The sequence below is a fragment of the Eutrigla gurnardus genome (assembly GCF_963514095.1).
Source record: "Eutrigla gurnardus genome assembly, chromosome: 18".
Classification (NCBI taxonomy): domain Eukaryota; kingdom Metazoa; phylum Chordata; class Actinopteri; order Perciformes; family Triglidae; genus Eutrigla; species Eutrigla gurnardus.
In genome coordinates this window covers 1,321,487-1,337,647 of record NC_139929.1, presented here as the reverse complement: position 1 = coordinate 1,337,647, position 16,161 = coordinate 1,321,487, and the positions used below count along the sequence as shown (strand labels likewise).

The 16,161-nt window shown below is 47.0% G+C and overlaps 2 protein-coding genes across 7 annotated transcripts in view; both read left to right on the top strand.

Moving 5' to 3' along the window:
• Positions 1 to 7,368, top strand: part of LOC311028572 (disco-interacting protein 2 homolog C-like) — a 38,322-nt gene extending 30,954 nt beyond the window's left edge. For all 6 annotated transcript variants that reach the window (XM_084033216.1, XM_084033217.1, XM_084033213.1 and 3 more), the window contains 9 exons: positions 51 to 181; positions 1,399 to 1,567; positions 2,053 to 2,223; positions 2,333 to 2,394; positions 3,846 to 3,903; positions 4,453 to 4,527; positions 4,878 to 5,052; positions 5,132 to 5,255; positions 5,392 to 7,368. In XM_084033216.1, the coding sequence (XP_083889342.1) occupies positions 51 to 181; positions 1,399 to 1,567; positions 2,053 to 2,223; positions 2,333 to 2,394; positions 3,846 to 3,903; positions 4,453 to 4,527; positions 4,878 to 5,052; positions 5,132 to 5,255; positions 5,392 to 5,644 (1,218 nt within the window). In that variant the 3' untranslated portion in view covers positions 5,645 to 7,368. The remainder of the gene's footprint in view (positions 1 to 50; positions 182 to 1,398; positions 1,568 to 2,052; positions 2,224 to 2,332; positions 2,395 to 3,845; positions 3,904 to 4,452; positions 4,528 to 4,877; positions 5,053 to 5,131; positions 5,256 to 5,391) is intronic.
• Positions 7,369 to 7,965: 597 nt separating this feature from the next.
• The window catches only part of LOC311028708 (vasoactive intestinal polypeptide receptor 2-like), a 15,156-nt gene continuing 6,960 nt past the window's right edge, over positions 7,966 to 16,161 (top strand). The window contains exons 1-4 of the mRNA XM_084033420.1: positions 7,966 to 8,346; positions 11,155 to 11,254; positions 12,302 to 12,409; positions 14,180 to 14,277. Of these exons, the coding sequence (XP_083889546.1) occupies positions 8,290 to 8,346; positions 11,155 to 11,254; positions 12,302 to 12,409; positions 14,180 to 14,277 (363 nt within the window). The 5' untranslated portion in view covers positions 7,966 to 8,289. The remainder of the gene's footprint in view (positions 8,347 to 11,154; positions 11,255 to 12,301; positions 12,410 to 14,179; positions 14,278 to 16,161) is intronic.

The window sequence follows — 16,161 nt, the reverse complement described above, 5'->3', positions numbered from 1 at the left end:
GTCTCTGTGTGTTGTTGTCTCTCTCCCTCTCTCTCTCTCTCTCCCTCCAGATGTCCCATAATGCCGTTGGGGCCTTCTGCCGGTCGGTGAAGCTGCAGTGTGAGCTGTACCCGTCCAGAGAAGTGGCCATCTGTCTGGATCCGTACTGTGGCCTCGGCTTCGTGCTCTGGTGTCTCTGCAGGTCTCTGTTTTACCCTTTAATCTTTAATATTTTATATTTAATATTTTAATTCTATTTGATCACAATTTCTCAACATAATATTAAACAAACAGGAAGATCTATAGTTGATTAATAAATGTTGTGTTCATGTTAACGTGGCTTTTTGAACATATTTACATTTTTGGAAGAAAAAAATTTGGGATCAAATCATTTCGGGGACCCCCTGCAGTAACTCTGTGGACCCTCTAGGGGCCCTGCAGTAACTCTGTGGACCCCCTAGGGGTACCGGACCCCTGCAGTAACTCTGTGGACCCTCTTGGGGCCCTGCAGTAACTCTGCGGACCCTCTAGGGGTCCCGGCCCCCCTGCAGTAACTCTGTGGACCCTCTAGGGGTCCCGGCCCCCCTGCAGTAACTCTGCGGACCCTCTAGGGGTCCCAGACCCCCTGCAGTAACTCTGCAAACGCCCTAGGGGTCCCAGACCCCCTGCAGTAACTCTGTGGACCCTCTAGGGGTCCCGGCCCCCCTGCAGTAACTCTGCGGACCCTCTAGGGGTCCCAGACCCCCTGCAGTAACTCTGCAAACGCCCTAGGGGTCCCAGACCCCCTGCAGTAACTCTGCGGACCCCCTAGGGGTCCCGGACCCCCTGTTGAAGATCTCTGATTAAAATGTTGTTGACAACTTGTTTCTGCTGCAAATTAATAGACGAGCAGTTATTGCAGCGAGATATCTTGACTTTTATCTCCGAATATCAGTCAATTGTCAAAAACACCTGGATCCTACGTTTCCCATAATGCAACTCATCTTTACCTCGACCCTTCCTGCCTGATATTGAAGTTCTAGTCGCCACATAATGTTTGTTCTTTATGATATTTACCTTACCTGTCATCACCGCTGGGATTTTATTATGTTTATTATCGGAGGTTTGCTCCACGTTGAACTCGGATCCTGATTGGTCAGAACGTCGTCGTCCAATAACAGAGCAGCTTTTATCTGAGACGCTTCCAGATCTCAGGTCTGCTCAGGTTTACATCCTCAGCTCCTAACTTTGAGGACTTGGCAGCTTCCGCTTATAAATAAACCTCCGCTATGAGGACCCCCCCCCCCCCCCCCCCCCCCCCCCCCCATCAATGACTCCTGTCTCCAGCTGATCCCCCCCCTCCCTTCCCATCGATGACTCCTGTCTCCAGCTGATCCCCCCCCCCGGTGATGTAACGGTGAATGCTCTGTTTCCCTGCAGCGTGTACTCGGGCCACCAGTCCATCCTGATCCCTCCGGTGGAGCTGGAGTCCAACCCGGCGCTGTGGCTGCTGGCCGTCAGCCAGCTGAGGGTGCGAGACACCTTCTGCTCCTACAGCGTCATGGAGCTCTGCACCAAAGGACTGGGCCTGCAGACCGAGGCACTCAAGGTCAGAGGTCAACCACAGGGAACTGTGTTAGGAGCTCACATAGTCACACCACCAGCAGCTCAGTCCCAGCCGGTCACCTGGACTCTGGTCCAGAGTCAGACTCTGACGTGGTCTAAGTGACTGCAGACGTAATGAACTGTGACTGTGGAGCCCGAGGCCTCGTCGGACTGCAGCAGCCAGCGAGGCCTCTGATTGGTCGCAGCGGACTTCATTGAGTCTCTTTAAGGATGCAGAGTAGTTTAGTGTCTCTCTACTTCTTCTTCTTCTCCTTCTTCTTCTTCTTCTTCTTCCTCTTCTCCTCCTCCTCCTCCTGCTCTCCTCCTCCTCCTCCTCCTCTGCTGAGATCTCAGTGATTCGTGCTCTTCTTGTTTTTCTAACAGAGGAATCAAACAGAAGGTGTTTTCACAGCAGCAGATTTAATGTAAAGTTAGAGTCAGAGAGGCAGGAAACCTGAACATGTTAAACACTTCCTGTCCCCGGTCCAGGCTCGGGGTCTGGACCTGTCCCGGGTCCGGGCCTGCGTGGTGGTGGCGGAGGAGAGGCCCAGGATGTCGCTCACACACTCCTTCTCCAAGCTCTTCAAGGACCTCGGCCTTCACCCGCGCTCCGTCAGCACCGCCTTCGGCTGCAGGGTCAACCTGGCCATCTGCCTGCAGGTACACCCATCACTGCTATTGATCCTGATCGGCAGCTCCCTGGTGACCCCGTACCATGAACCAGGCTGTGATCACATGCTCTCCCTGTCTCTGCTGTGATTGGCTGTAGGGCACTTCAGGACCGGACCCCACCACCGTGTACGTGGACATGAGGGCGCTGCGTCACGACAGGTACCTGGCTCTCACCTGTCTGTCTGTCTCACCTGTCTGTCTCACCTGTCTGTCTCACCTGCCTGTCTTACTGTCTGTCTCACTGTCTGTCTTACTGTCTGTCTCACCTGTCTGTCTCACCTGCCTGTCTCACCTGTCTGTCTTACTGTCTGTCTCACCTGTCTGTCTCACCTGTCTGTCTCACCTGCCTGTCTTACTGTCTGTCTTACCGTCTGCCTCACCTGTCTGTCTCACCTGCCTGTCTTACTGTCTGTCTTACTGTCTGTCTTACTGTCTGTCTCACCTGTCTGTCTCACCTGCCTGTCTTACTGTCTGTCTTACCGTCTGCCTCACCTGTCTGTCTCACCTGCCTGTCTTACTGTCTGTCTTACTGTCTGTCTCACCTGTCTGTCTCACCTGCCTGTCTCACCTGCCTGTCTTACTGCCTGCCTCACCTGTCTGTCTCACCTGTCTGTCTTACTGCCTGTCTCACCTGTCTGTCTCACCTACCTGCCTGTCTTACTGTCTGTCTCACCTGCCTGTCTCACCTGTCTGTCTCACCTGTCTGCCTCACCTGTCTGTCTCACCTGTCTGTCTTACTGCCTGTCTCACCTACCTCTCTGTCTCACCTGCCTGTCTGTCTCACCTGTCTGTCTTACTGCCTGTCTCACCTACCTGTCTCACCTGTCTATCTTACTGTCTGTCTCACCTGTCTGTCTTACTGCCTCCCTCACCTGTCTGTCTCACCTACCTGTCTCACCTGTCTGCCTCACCTGTCTGTCTTACTGCCTGTCTCACCTGTCTGCCTCACCTGTCTGTCTTACTGCCTGTCTCACCTGCCTGTCTGCCTCACCTGCCTGCCTCACCTGTCTGTCTCACCTGCCTGTCTCACCTTTCTGTCTCATCTGTCTGTCTCACCTGTCTGTCTCACTACCTGTCTCACCTGTCTGTCTCACTACCTGTCTCACATGTCTGTCTTACTACCTGTCTCACCTGTCTGTCTTACTGCCTGTCTCACCTGCCTGTCTCACCTGTCTGTCTCACCTGTCTGTCTCACTACCTGTCTCACCTGTCTGTCTTACTACCTGTCTCACCTGTCTGTCTTACTGCCTGTCTCACCTGCCTGTCTCACCTGTCTGTCTCACTACCTGTCTCACCTGTCTGTCTTACTACCTGTCTCACCTGTCTGTCTTACTGCCTGTCTCACCTGCCTGTCTCACCTGTCTGTCTCACCTGTCTGTCTCACTACCTGTCTCACCTGTCTGTCTCACCTGTCTGTCTTACTGCCTCCCTCACCTGTCTGTCTCACCTACCTGTCTCACCTGTCTGCCTCACCTGTCTGTCTTACTGCCTGTCTCACCTGTCTGTCTCACCTGTCTGTCTCACTACCTGTCTCACCTGCCTGTCTCACCTGCCTGTCTCACCTGTCTGTCTCACTACCTGTCTCACCTGTCTCCTCCTCTGGTCTCCAGGGTCCGGTTGGTGGAGAGAGGATCTCCTCACAGTCTGCCCTTAATGGAGTCCGGCAAGGTGACCATCTTTTAATTAAAAACAATTAAAGATGCTTGTTTTTAATTCATGACTTTGTGCTTAAATCCGACTTGTTTTGATCATGAGCCCTCCTGGTCTGCCAACGCTGGAGGTCTTTAACTCCAGATAATGAGCCGTTAGAAGGAGAGAACTCATAATGAGATAATAGTTAATTATGGAACGCACTCGTCAGACTCGTTAACCTGCAGGAAGCGACTCGCCCACGTTCATCACTGACTTCAACGAGGAGCATCATGTTTCCATGACAACCACCGTGGTTTTGACTTGTCGGGGTTTTTACTGACAGTGAAGTGAAAGTTGAGCTTTGATTTGATGTTCTCGAGGTCGTCGGAGCTGAAACTGAAGTGATGCTTCGTCTTCGTCTTCGTCGTGTTTCAGAGTGAAACCCGCCGGCTTCTTCTCCTTTCATGTGGAACTCAGTGACACCATGAAGAAACAGCTGGCTCTATTTTTAGACCCGAATCAAAGACGTGACTCGGAGCGTAACCATGGCAACTGGTGTGTTGTTTTTCTTCTTCTCCTCCTCAGATCCTGCCTGGAGTTCGGATCATCATCGCCAACCCGGAGACCAAAGGACCGCTGGGAGACTCGCACCTCGGAGAGGTCCTTCATCCTTCATCCCCTTTATTCTTCTTCTCTCATTTACTTCTCTCTTCCTTTTCAGTTCATCAATCTCTGTCATTCTTCCATCTTTGATGTTCTTCTTTTTGTCCCTTTTCTTTCCTTCCTGTCTTTTTCTTTAGTTTTTTTCTTTTCCTTTCAGTCTCTTAATTTTCTTGTTTTTCTTTCTCTACTTTCCTCCTTTCATCTCCTGAAATCGCTGCTGTTTTCATTATTTTCATATGTATTTGGAGCTCTGAAATATTCTGTGATTCTCCATCAACGTATGAAATCCTTAAACCTGACTAACATCGGTCCTGCTGGTCTCTGCTGGTCTCTGCTGGTCTCTGCAGATCTGGGTTCACAGCGCCCACAACGGCAGCGGCTACTACAGCGGCTACGGCGAGGAGGTCCTCCAGTCGGACCACTTCAACTCCAGACTCAGCTTCGGGGACACCCAGACCGTGTGGGCCAGGACCGGCTACCTGGGCTTCCTCCGCAGGACCGAACTCACCGACGCCAACGGAGGTCAGTCGGACGCCCTCGCCCCTCCCCCCCCTCCCTCTCCCTCCCTCCCCCCCACCAACGTGTCTCCTTGTGTCCCCAGAGAGACACGACGCCCTGTTCGTGGTGGGAGCGCTGGAGGAGGCCATGGAGCTGAGGGGGATGAGGTACCACCCCATCGACATCGAGACCTCCGTCATCCGCGCCCACAAGAGCATCATGGAGTGGTAGGTCTGACCAGCTCAGACACACACACACACACACACACACACACACACACACACACAGACACACACACACATGACCTCATGGTTTCTGAGATGTTACCACTCAAAGTGTCCCGATGCTCGTCCTCCTCCTCAGCGCCGTCTTCCCCTGGACCAACCTGCTGGTGGTGGTGGTGGAGCTGGAGGGCTCCGAGCAGGAGGCCCTGGACCTGGTTCCCATGGTGACCAAGGCGGTGCTGGAGGAGCACTACCTGATCGTGGGCGTCGTCGTGGTGACCGACATCGGCGTCATCCCCATCAACTCCCGCGGCGAGAAACAGCGCATGCACCTCCGCGACGGCTTCTTGCAAGACCAGCTGGACCCCATCTACGTGGCCTACAACATGTAGCCTGAGTGTGTGTGTGTGTGTGTGTGAGTGTGTGTGTGTGTGTGTGTGTGTGTGTGTGTGTTCAGGAGTGAGCGAGCATGCCGTGCATACCGCCGTCGTTGTTCATTTATTTCCCAGAATCCAGATGTACTGTATTTTTGAACCTGCGTGTGGTGTTAACTCGTCCGTTTTCTTTGAAGTCGTGTTGTGCCGGTTGGTTGGCTGATTGATTGATTGAGTGATTGATTGATTGATTGATTGATTGATTGATCATTTTTACACCCCCCCATCCAACCTTGTGACCTTGTTAGCGGGAGCTGGCGGCGGTCGGACGCCTTCGGGGAACACTGTGTCGACGGGGCGGCGGCTCCTCGTTCTAGGACGTTCAAGTAGAGAGAGAGATCCGTCGTCACGTTTTACTGGTCGAAAAAAAACAAAAAACTCCCAGATTTGTGGGATTATTTCAATTAGAACAGGGGCAGCCAGATAATTGTACAAATATAAATACTGTACATAGACATAATAATCTATATGGAGAGGTACTTAAAACACGATGAGGTATAGTAGCCCCTATATGCAGCTCTCCACCTGCACCCTGTGTGTGTGTGTGTGTGTGTGTGTGTGTGTGTGAGTGTGTGTGTGTGTGTGTGTGTGTGTGTGTGTGTGTGTGTGTGTGTGTTCATCATGCGTTCATGTGTGACAGGGACATTTTACATAGTTTTAACATGATTCAGAATTCATCCTCAGACCAACAAACAAGAAACATTTTAGAAAAAACTCCAGAGAGGAGGCGGGGCTAAATACCAGAGAGGAGGTGGGGCTTAGTACCAGAGAGGAGGTGGGGCTTAGTACCAGAGAGGAGGCGGGGCTTCACCTCCTCGTAGGTCTCCAACATCAGGGCTGAAGTCACCCCGATCGCTGCTACATGTTGAAGGACGCCCACTTTGAGATCACACAAAAAAAAGCCTTAGCTTCACGTTTAGTTTGAGGACGTCGAAAGTGAATATTATATAATAAAAGTGATGAAAGGAAAGGTGGGGTCACGGGAGTTCAGGAGGTTTTTTATTCTGATAAACTACATCATAAAACTGGATGAAACGTGAATTTGTGAAGCATCTGAACGAAATGAAACGCACCTTTTTATTAAAAATGATCGGATGTTAAACGATGTTCATCGCGTCGCTCCCGTCGTAGAAAAGTCGCACGTTAAAAGCCAAAGTGCAGCTCGATGATCGTAAATTCAGCATCTTTTCCGTCATCGTTTTTTAAATAATAATCTTAGTGAACCTGAGAGATTCTGTCCCGGAGCAAAGTGCATTGTGGGAATATTTAAGGAGGAATGTTGTGAAGCAACATATAAACACGATAATCGCTTGTTTCCGCAACGCGTGTGTCCGATGATGTCATCACATCCTTCTTTTTTTCTTTTCTTTTTTTTTTTTGCATCTTTTCTTCGGAAGAAAAGAAAAAACTTTACGCACATCGGAAGTTGCTTCGCGCTTGTTTGGTTGGTAGCAGCGTGGCGGCCATGTTTCAGTCCCTGTGTGTGTGTGTGTGTGTGTGTGTGTGTGTGTGTGTGTGTGTGTGTGTGTTGTATGTAAATAGTGTTGATTTTGTACGGTACAAGTGTGTGTGACTTGTTTTGTACACATGATAAAAAGATTAAATGACACTTTTATAAGAGCCTGCTATTGGCTCACCGTCACACTATACAGTGCAATAAAGTGCTTTGATTGGCTAAAACTCAGACTAGTTCATTATTATTCATTTATTATAAAAAAATTTTAGGGTGATGCTTTCTTTCAACAGGATATTTTATCAACACAAATATACTTTTTTATTTATATTTGATTAAAAAAAAACAAAGTATGAAATCAGTTTCAGGACAAAGTGCTATATATATATTAAATGTGTATCAAATAAAGTTCATGTTTCCATTTAAAGAAGACAAACAAACAAGACTCACCGGGTCCAAATTAAAATACATGTTTATTATTATTATTATTATTATTATTATTATTATTATGGTTATTAAGTAAACTGGGCTTAATCTCGTCGTGGGACCCCTGGAGACCTTGTCCCGGACCCCTGGAGACCATGTCCCGGACCCCTGGGGGCCTGTGGACCAGCGTTTGGACACCTGGAACCGGACATCATGTTCACTTGTTGACTTAAGCCACGTGGTGTCGCTGTTGTTGTTTCACGTGAGGAAGCAGCGGGAGCGCGCATCAGACCGGGTGAGGAAGCAGCGGGAGCGCGCATCAGACCGGGGGGGGGGGGGGGGGGGGGGTAGTGACGGGGACGCGCGCTCGTCTGTAAGCGGACGGGGGACTGAAGTGAACCGGACTCACTGTTGCTACCGGACTCTCCGCCCGAACGTGGACCGGTTCGGCTCTGATCCGGATTCCCCGTTTTGTTTTGTTTTTATTTCGGGACGTTTGTTCATATTTTTCTGGAAAAATATTGAATCTTTTTGGTTTTACTGAGACTCGCGCGTAAAAATCCGCCAACGTGCCCGAAAGACAACAAGGCGACATTTTACGCGTTAAGACCAGAAATTTCACCGACTTCGGTTTCGGTGGCGCACGTGTTTCCGGTTCAGGATGAGCGTCAGGTGAGCTGCTGTCCAGGTGGACTGGAGGACCGGAGGTCTGGAGGAGACCAGGATGGCTTTTACGCACCGGCTCGTGCTGCTGCTGATCGGCTTCAGCTTAACCCACACGGTCAGACCCCAACTTATTATTATTATTATTATTATTATTATTATTATTATTATTATTATTATTATTATTAGTAATGAGATTATTTTATAAAAACACTGATGACATTTTTGAACATTTAAAAAGTATTTGGCTTTACTGTGAGTTTACTTTGAATTATTTCTGCTATATTACTGATCACAATAATCTAAATGTTTAGATTTAATTGTCTTATTTTCATAATAAGGCCACAATATTCCTAATATAGTCCCACGGTGAGATTATCTGATGATTTATGGAATATTCCCTCTGACACGGTTGCTTTTGTGCTTTTTTTAAGATGAATTCCTTTCGGATTTCTGCAGCTTTTAGTCTCCACAGGGAATTATGTTGTAATAATATTTACCAAACTTCCACTTTGCTGCTTTCAGAGTCATTGATTGATCAGTGATTTGTAAATCAGCTCAAACTGCATTTAAAGCTCTCATTTAAAATAGTTCTGCAGTTTTTAGATAAGCTTTAAATCCAAACTTAGTGGTTTGAATGCAACACCGACTTCTTTATTGTGATTTATCTCGTCGTTAAAGAGGAGACAAAACGTGGTTTTTGTTCGTTTTCACCCAAAATCTTGATATTTATCAAACACGGTGGAAACGTTTCAGTTCGAGTTGTAACATCAGCTTTTTGTAGTTTTTATAGTTCTGCAATCTGCAAGGCCTTTAATAACTTGCAGTCTGGTGTTTTGATTTCAGGTTTTCTGTTTCATTTAATTTCGTCTCAAAAGTCGTATTTTGTTAATTTTATGCACATTTTCCTCCTAATTCAGCCTCACATGTTTGGTATTAAAAACGTAATGATCTCTTTGTAGAAATCAAACAAGTCCTGAACAAAAACAGTTTTGATGGTGCGTTCAGGGACCAGGATTCCGGCTGTTTTGACACCTTCGGTGTGGATTAAACACAGCCAGTGAAATGTTGGTGCATGAGAACGTTTCAGTCGTTTCACAACATCAGACTTTTGTAATCACAGAAGAAACGTGTCGTCAGCTGTGTTTGTTCTTCAGATAAAGGTGAATGACTTCTGCTTCCTGTATTGATCTTAGAGGGAGGCTGCAGACGCTTTCACTTCAAACTAGATCATAGAAGAACTATATATAATATAATAAGCTCGTTCTGATGTTTAAAACACGTAAAGAATTAGTAGGTTCATCACCGACGTGAGGATTAAATCTTTGACACTGATTTTTAGTTTTAATTTGCATGTTTGATTGTCGATGAAACTATCAAAACTTGTGTTTGAAAATCCTGCAGATTGACGTGTCAGTGAAGTACTCTCAGACTCTTCTGTTACCTTTAGAGGCGTTTAAAGAGGGTAGGAAAGCTCAGCTCTCTTTAAGTTCGTCTCTTTCTGAGTGTTGAACCGGGCGACCTCCGGGTCTGAAAGGTGAAGCCAATGCTGAGGTGCCTTTAAGGTGCATTCTCCCTGCTGGCCAGCAGGGGGTGACTCCTCTCTGATTGAGTGGAAGTTTGTAATGATGCTCCTCAAACATCCAACTTTTCAATAAAATCTCAGAAAAGGGACGCGTGAAAGTCTCCTAACTCTCACCCAATGCATGCTGGGATACGCTGCATCATGCTGAACAGGTGCCACTTTTAAAAAAACCTGAATGAACAAAACATTTCACTTCCTGTCTATATCTCCCAAAGCATTGCTGGAATTGTATTAATTATAATAATAATATTGAGCCATCAAATCTATGAGTGTGAACTTGTGTCTCAATTCTGGTATAAAGTACTAGTAGGTAGTACTTTATATATTTATACATGTTTACATGTGTACTCTGTGTTATTATCTCATCTGTGGGTTTTATTGGACACGGTTCAGGATTACAAACATTGTTTGGTTTTATTTAATCTGGAGTAATGGATCTGTGTGTGTGTGTGTGTGTGTGTGTGTGTGTGTGTGTGTTTTGTTGGTATTAAAGCTCGTTAGAAGATGGAGATTATGTTGTTTGTTGGATTTAATGAGGTCGAGCGGTTCATCTGATTTCTATTTATAGTTTTTTTTGTTTTGAGAAGCAGAAAATGGAAAAAACAGGAAAAGACATGAAAGCAAATCAGACACTTTTTGTTTAAATTAGTTGGAAATAACCCCAGTGAAGGTCACGGCGCCCCCCTGAGGCAGCAGCGTGCATTTACACCTGTGTTTGTAAACATGAGTTTATGGTTTCCATCTCTAGTTTCAAGTCTTCTTCAATCCAGCATGATGTTCATTTAGTACATTATGGTCCATTTAGAGTCCACCAGACCAGGAAGCAGGGGATGCGGGGAGGTGTGTGTGTGTGTGTGTGTGTGTGTGTGTGTGTGTTGTGGTGCGTTCAGAGTCCTCAAGTGTTGATGCATCGTTCAAAAACACGGACGTGATGTTTGATTGGTCGACCTCATGAGGTCAAAGGTTGATCAGCTGCGAACGATGACTTGATGAGCAGAGGAGTCCCAAACTAGAGAAGTGTGTGTGTGTGTGTGTGTGTGTGTGTGTGTGTGTGTGTGTGTGTGTGTGTGTGTGTGTGTGTGTGTGTGATATAAACACACTGACAGGTCTGAATTACAGCTGAGAGAGGCAGCATATCTCAGTGTAAACAGACCTCACACAGACACACACACACACACACACACTCACACTCACACACTGTCCGTTAGTAGCGTTTCAACAATGACAATACTATATATTTAAATATAATTTATAATAATAATATAATATATATCTATATATACTATAATAATATATAATATTTGTAATATTCCTGATGTTTCCTTGCTCTCGTCCCGACAGGTTGATGGAAAGTTTCCTCACTGCCAGTTTCACTGGGAGATGCAGAGAGCCAGGAGGGAGTGTGAGACGCTGCTGCAGAGACAGACGGCCGCTAGCATAGGTACACACACACACGCACACACACACACATACACAAACACACACACTCACACACATACACACAAACACACACACTCACACACATACACACACACACACACTTAGTATTGTTTGGAAACCCCCATCAGCTTTAAAGAGATACAGAACGCAGGACGGAGCGTTTCGATGACTCAGACTTCTGGAATCTGAAAATACTTAAAAACACACATATGCGCATGAGTGTGTGTGTTATTGTACTGTGTGTGTGTGTGTGCAGACTGAGGTCAGTTATGTGATGAGGAGGGTGTGTCTGCACGTTGTGTTGAAACACACTCGCTATCAATCATTTATTTACCTCTCAGGTCATATAGTCCAGAGTCATGAGGAAGCACACACACACACACACACACACACACACACACACACACACACACACACACAGTGTGTATCTGCGTTTCTAAAGGTCCATGTGTGTTTGAATGTTTCTCCACAGTGATAATAAAGAGGTTTTTATCTCTGTGGTTTGCAGCTTGTAGACTGTTGGTTCTTTCTCACGCTGTGTGTGTGTGTGTGTGTGTGTGTGTGTGTGTGTGTGTGTGTGTGTGTGTGTGTGTGTGTGTGTGTGTGTGTGTGTTCGTGTGTGTGTTCGTGTGTGTGTGTGTGTGTGTGTGTGTGTGTCAGATGCTCCTTCCTATCAGACGTCATGAGGTCTGATAGTGACATCAAATGTTTGATTTCATATTATTTCACAAAAGGCAATAAATTGCATTTTGCTTCCTTCTCAGAAGGACATTGAGCTGCTTTCCCTCCTAAAGATTATTCTTATTGTCATGATGATGATGATGATGATGATGATGATGATGATGGTGACGACGGTGTTGAAGGTGTCAGATGAAGGACTCGCGTGCAGCGGGTCCGGCATCTGAACTTCAGAGGCTCCGGAGAGCTTTTATGTTGATTTATGTTTCCTGATGTTGTTTCAGTGAACCAGAAGCTCCGCCAAACAGGAAGTCAGGAGCAGCTCCTATGTGCCGCTAACGCACGTATGTGTGTGTGTGTGTGTGTCCAGGATGTCGCGGCGAGTGGGACAATGTGTCGTGCTGGCAGAGCGCGGCGGTCGGCGAGGTGATGACCCTCCCATGCCCCGCCCCCATCCTGCGCCTGTTTGGGAAGAACGGTGAGTCTGGCGGCAAAGTCGTGTTTTATTTCTAGTACGGGTGCCACTCTGCTGCTTTGTGTTCATCAGATCCACCCGTCGCTCCTCCACACTCCAAATATGGTCACTTCCTTCTCTGCTTGCAAATGTTCGCAAAATGCGTGACATCACCTCTTTAAACTTTAAACAACCAGGAAGAGAAACAAATAATCACAAAACAGCTGGAGATGTAACGCTGAGTCGTGACTTCCTCCCCCTCCCCCCCTCCCTCCCCCTCCCTCTCTCCCTCCATCCATCATGTTGATCGCCCCTCATCCCTCCGCTCTTTGATCCTCCATCATCTGATAACCTTCCATCCCTCCATCCATTCCTCTCCCATCAGCCCCTGCTCCCTCACCCTCCCTCTCCCTCCCTTACCCTCTCTCACCCTCCCACTTTCTCTCTCTTTGTAGTCCTTTTGTGTCTCTTTGTAGTCCTTGTAGGCCTATTTCTATTTGTAGTCCTTTTAACTGTTTTTGTCGTCCTTTTGTCTCTTTCTGGTTGTCTTTCGTCTCTTTTTGTCGTTTCTTTGGTCACTTTGAGTCCTTCTGAGTGACATCTCGTGGGTGGACCCCAGAGGGACCCCTGACCCCCTGGGGCCCCGTAGTCCTGATGGGGGATCCCTCATCAGTCTCCTTCATTCTCTGTAGTTATTTGCGGGGCAGCTGCCAACATCTGGCCGGTTCCCCTGAGCAGCGTCCGTCAGCAGCTGCCGGTTAAAGGATGAGGCGTGTAATCAGCAGAGCAGCGTCGCCGTGACAACGCCGTCCGTCAACATCTGAGTCCGTCCTCGTTCTCTCCGCCGGGAGGCGAGGAGAGAACGAGGACACGGAGAACTTTAACGAGTCAGCTGACGAACATCTGGGCCTCGTTTCCTCTTCAGGCGCTCGTAAAGCTTGTGATCTCTAACTTCACGGGGGAAAGCTCCTCCTGCAGGTTATTAAGGTGTTATTAACACAATCATCGGAGACGCTCGTTAATCCTACGTTACGATGCTTTCAGAGGTTTCAGAAAATAAAGTTACTTTCTTCAGAGTTCAATGAGAAAATCTCAAAAGTATTGAAACAAAAGTACATTTACTGAAATACTTTAGATATATCTACAAAATGTTTTACTTTGTAGTCAACTATTAGCTTAGCTCAGCTAGCTAATAGGTTAGCTGTAAACTAATTTTCGTTTTTGCCGAGAGATAAATGAGACAATCGTTACCATTTTCATTGACACACATTCTGAAAATATGAAGCTACCAGCTGGTTAGCTTAGCCTAGCATAAATACTGGAAACAGGGGGAAACTGCTAGCGTGGCTCTGTCCAAAAGTAACAAAACTCCACAATGGAGGAAAAGTACAAAATACTATACATTTTCTTATTTCTACTTTACTAAATCTCAGAAGGAAAACGTAACATTAACTCAACTATTAACGTAGATAGCTGTTAGCTTAGATAGCTCTTAGCTTAAATAGCTGTTAGCTTAGCTAGCTAGCAAAGTCAATTTATAAATTTCACGTCTGTAAATCTAAATGCTCTTACTTAAATTACTTTAAAAATGTAAATTATAATATTAATGTTGTACTTTCAGGTGAATTTGAGTTTTTACATGAACTTGACGTACTAAAGTTCGGATCAGCGGTCAGTTTGCATCGATATAAAAACTCCCTCAGAAACAACAAATCTTTCCCTCTTGCATCAGCTCGTATTGCTGCTCTCAGGATGGAAATACATTTTTTAACGTGACGCCGTTGTGTGTCTCAGGGAACCTCAGCAGGAACTGCACCCAGGGGGGCTGGTCCGAGGTCTTCCCCTCCATCACCGCCGCCTGCTGGTCCGACGGCGAGGACGAACCCGGCGAGGTGAGTTCAGGGTCCGCCGCTCACTTCCTGCAGGCTGTCTGATCTGAGGTCTGTGTGCCAGATAAGCAGATACTTCGTGTTTTAGGTCAGCGGGGAAAGCTTTAAATGAACTCAAATTCCCAAAATGCACCAGTTAGCCGAGAGGCAAAAGAAACGGTTCACACTTTATTTCAGCGGTTACTAAGACCATCAAAACCCACTTTACACCTCCAAATACCTCGTTTAGAAGACCAAGCCCATTTAAGACCATCACAAACCCACTTGAGCCCAACAAAACCCAGTTTAAACCACCATATACCAACTTTAAACCACCAAAACCCAAATTAGACCTCCCAAAAAACCCACTTCAGACCATCAAAACCCAGTTAAAACCACCAAAATCCCACTTTACATCTCCAAATACCCATCAAAGACAGACAAAAACTCAATTTAGACCTCCCCAAACCCAGTTAAGACCACTACAACCCAGTTTAGACCACCCAAAATAATCCTAGGACATCACTAGTCATATTCTAGCACTCCTAACTTCTGCAGCAGACTTTTACATTTCAGTTTATTATTCAGTTTATGAAACATGAGCGTCCTTTTAAACTGAAGCTTTTATTGTTGACGTGAAAACAAGCAGACGACGGTGAAATTAAAGAATCTTCCTCCATAAAAGTCAAACTACATATGATTTACTGTGAAGACCAGGAGGTGGATCCAGAATCAGCCGGTGTGGAGGGTTCTCAGATGAAAGGCTTGGTGCGGCGGTGGAAGTGCTGATGTCAGATCAGCCGCGTGTTTCTGTCTGACAGAGATGGAGAGGAAGGTCAGATGTGAGCAGGCGACCTCTGACCTCCATCTGATCGCTGATCGGCTCCTCTTCCTCCGTCAGAGCGCTGTGAAATCAGCTGCCGGCCTCATCCTGCCGAGTCGGCGAATTAAAACACTCGACGGATTCAAAGTTTACTGATTTAATGTCTGTAACAGGTCTGTAGTCTCAGTGGGTCCCACCACTGGTCTGTAACAGGTCTATAGTTTCAGTAACAGGTCTGTAGTCTCAGTGGGTCCCACCACTGGTCTGTACCAGGTCTATAGTTTCAGTAACAGGTCTGTAGTCTCAGTGGGTCCACCACTGGTCTGTACCAGGTCTATAGTCTCAGTAACAGGTCTGTAGTCTCAGTAACAGGTCTGTAGTCTCAGTGGGTCCCACCACTGGTCTGTAACAGGTCTGTAGTCTCAGTGGGTCCCACCACTGGTCTGTAACAGGTCTGTAGTCTCAGTGGGTCCACCACTGGTCTGTACCAGGTCTATAGTCTCAGTAACAGGTCTGTAGTCTCAGTAACAGGTCTGTAGTCTCAGTGGGTCCCACCACTGGTCTGTAACAGGTCTGTAGTCTCAGTGGGTCCCCCCACTGGTCTGTAACAGGTCTGTAGTCTCAGTGGGTCCCACCACTGGTCTGTAACAGGTCTGTAGTCTCAGTGGGTCCCACCACTGGTCTGTAACAGGTCTGTAGTCTCAGTGGGTCCCACCACTGGTCTGTAACAGGTCTGTAGTCTCAGTAACAGGTCTGTAGTCTCAGTAACAGGTCCGTAGTCTCAGTAACAGGTCTGTAGTCTCAGTAACAGGTCTGTAGTCTCAGTAACAGGTCTGTAGTCTCAGTAACAGGTCTGTAGTCTCAGTGGGTCCCACCACTGGTCTGTAACAGGTCTGTAGTCTCAGTAACAGGTCTGTAGTCTCAGTAACAGGTCTGTAGTCTCAGTAACAGGTCCGTAGTCTCAGTAACAGGTCTGTAGTCTCAGTAACAGGTCCGTAGTCTCAGTAACAGGTCTGTAGTCTCAGTAACAGGTCTGTAGTCTCAGTAACAGGTCTGTAGTCTCAGTAACAGGTCCGTAGTCTCAG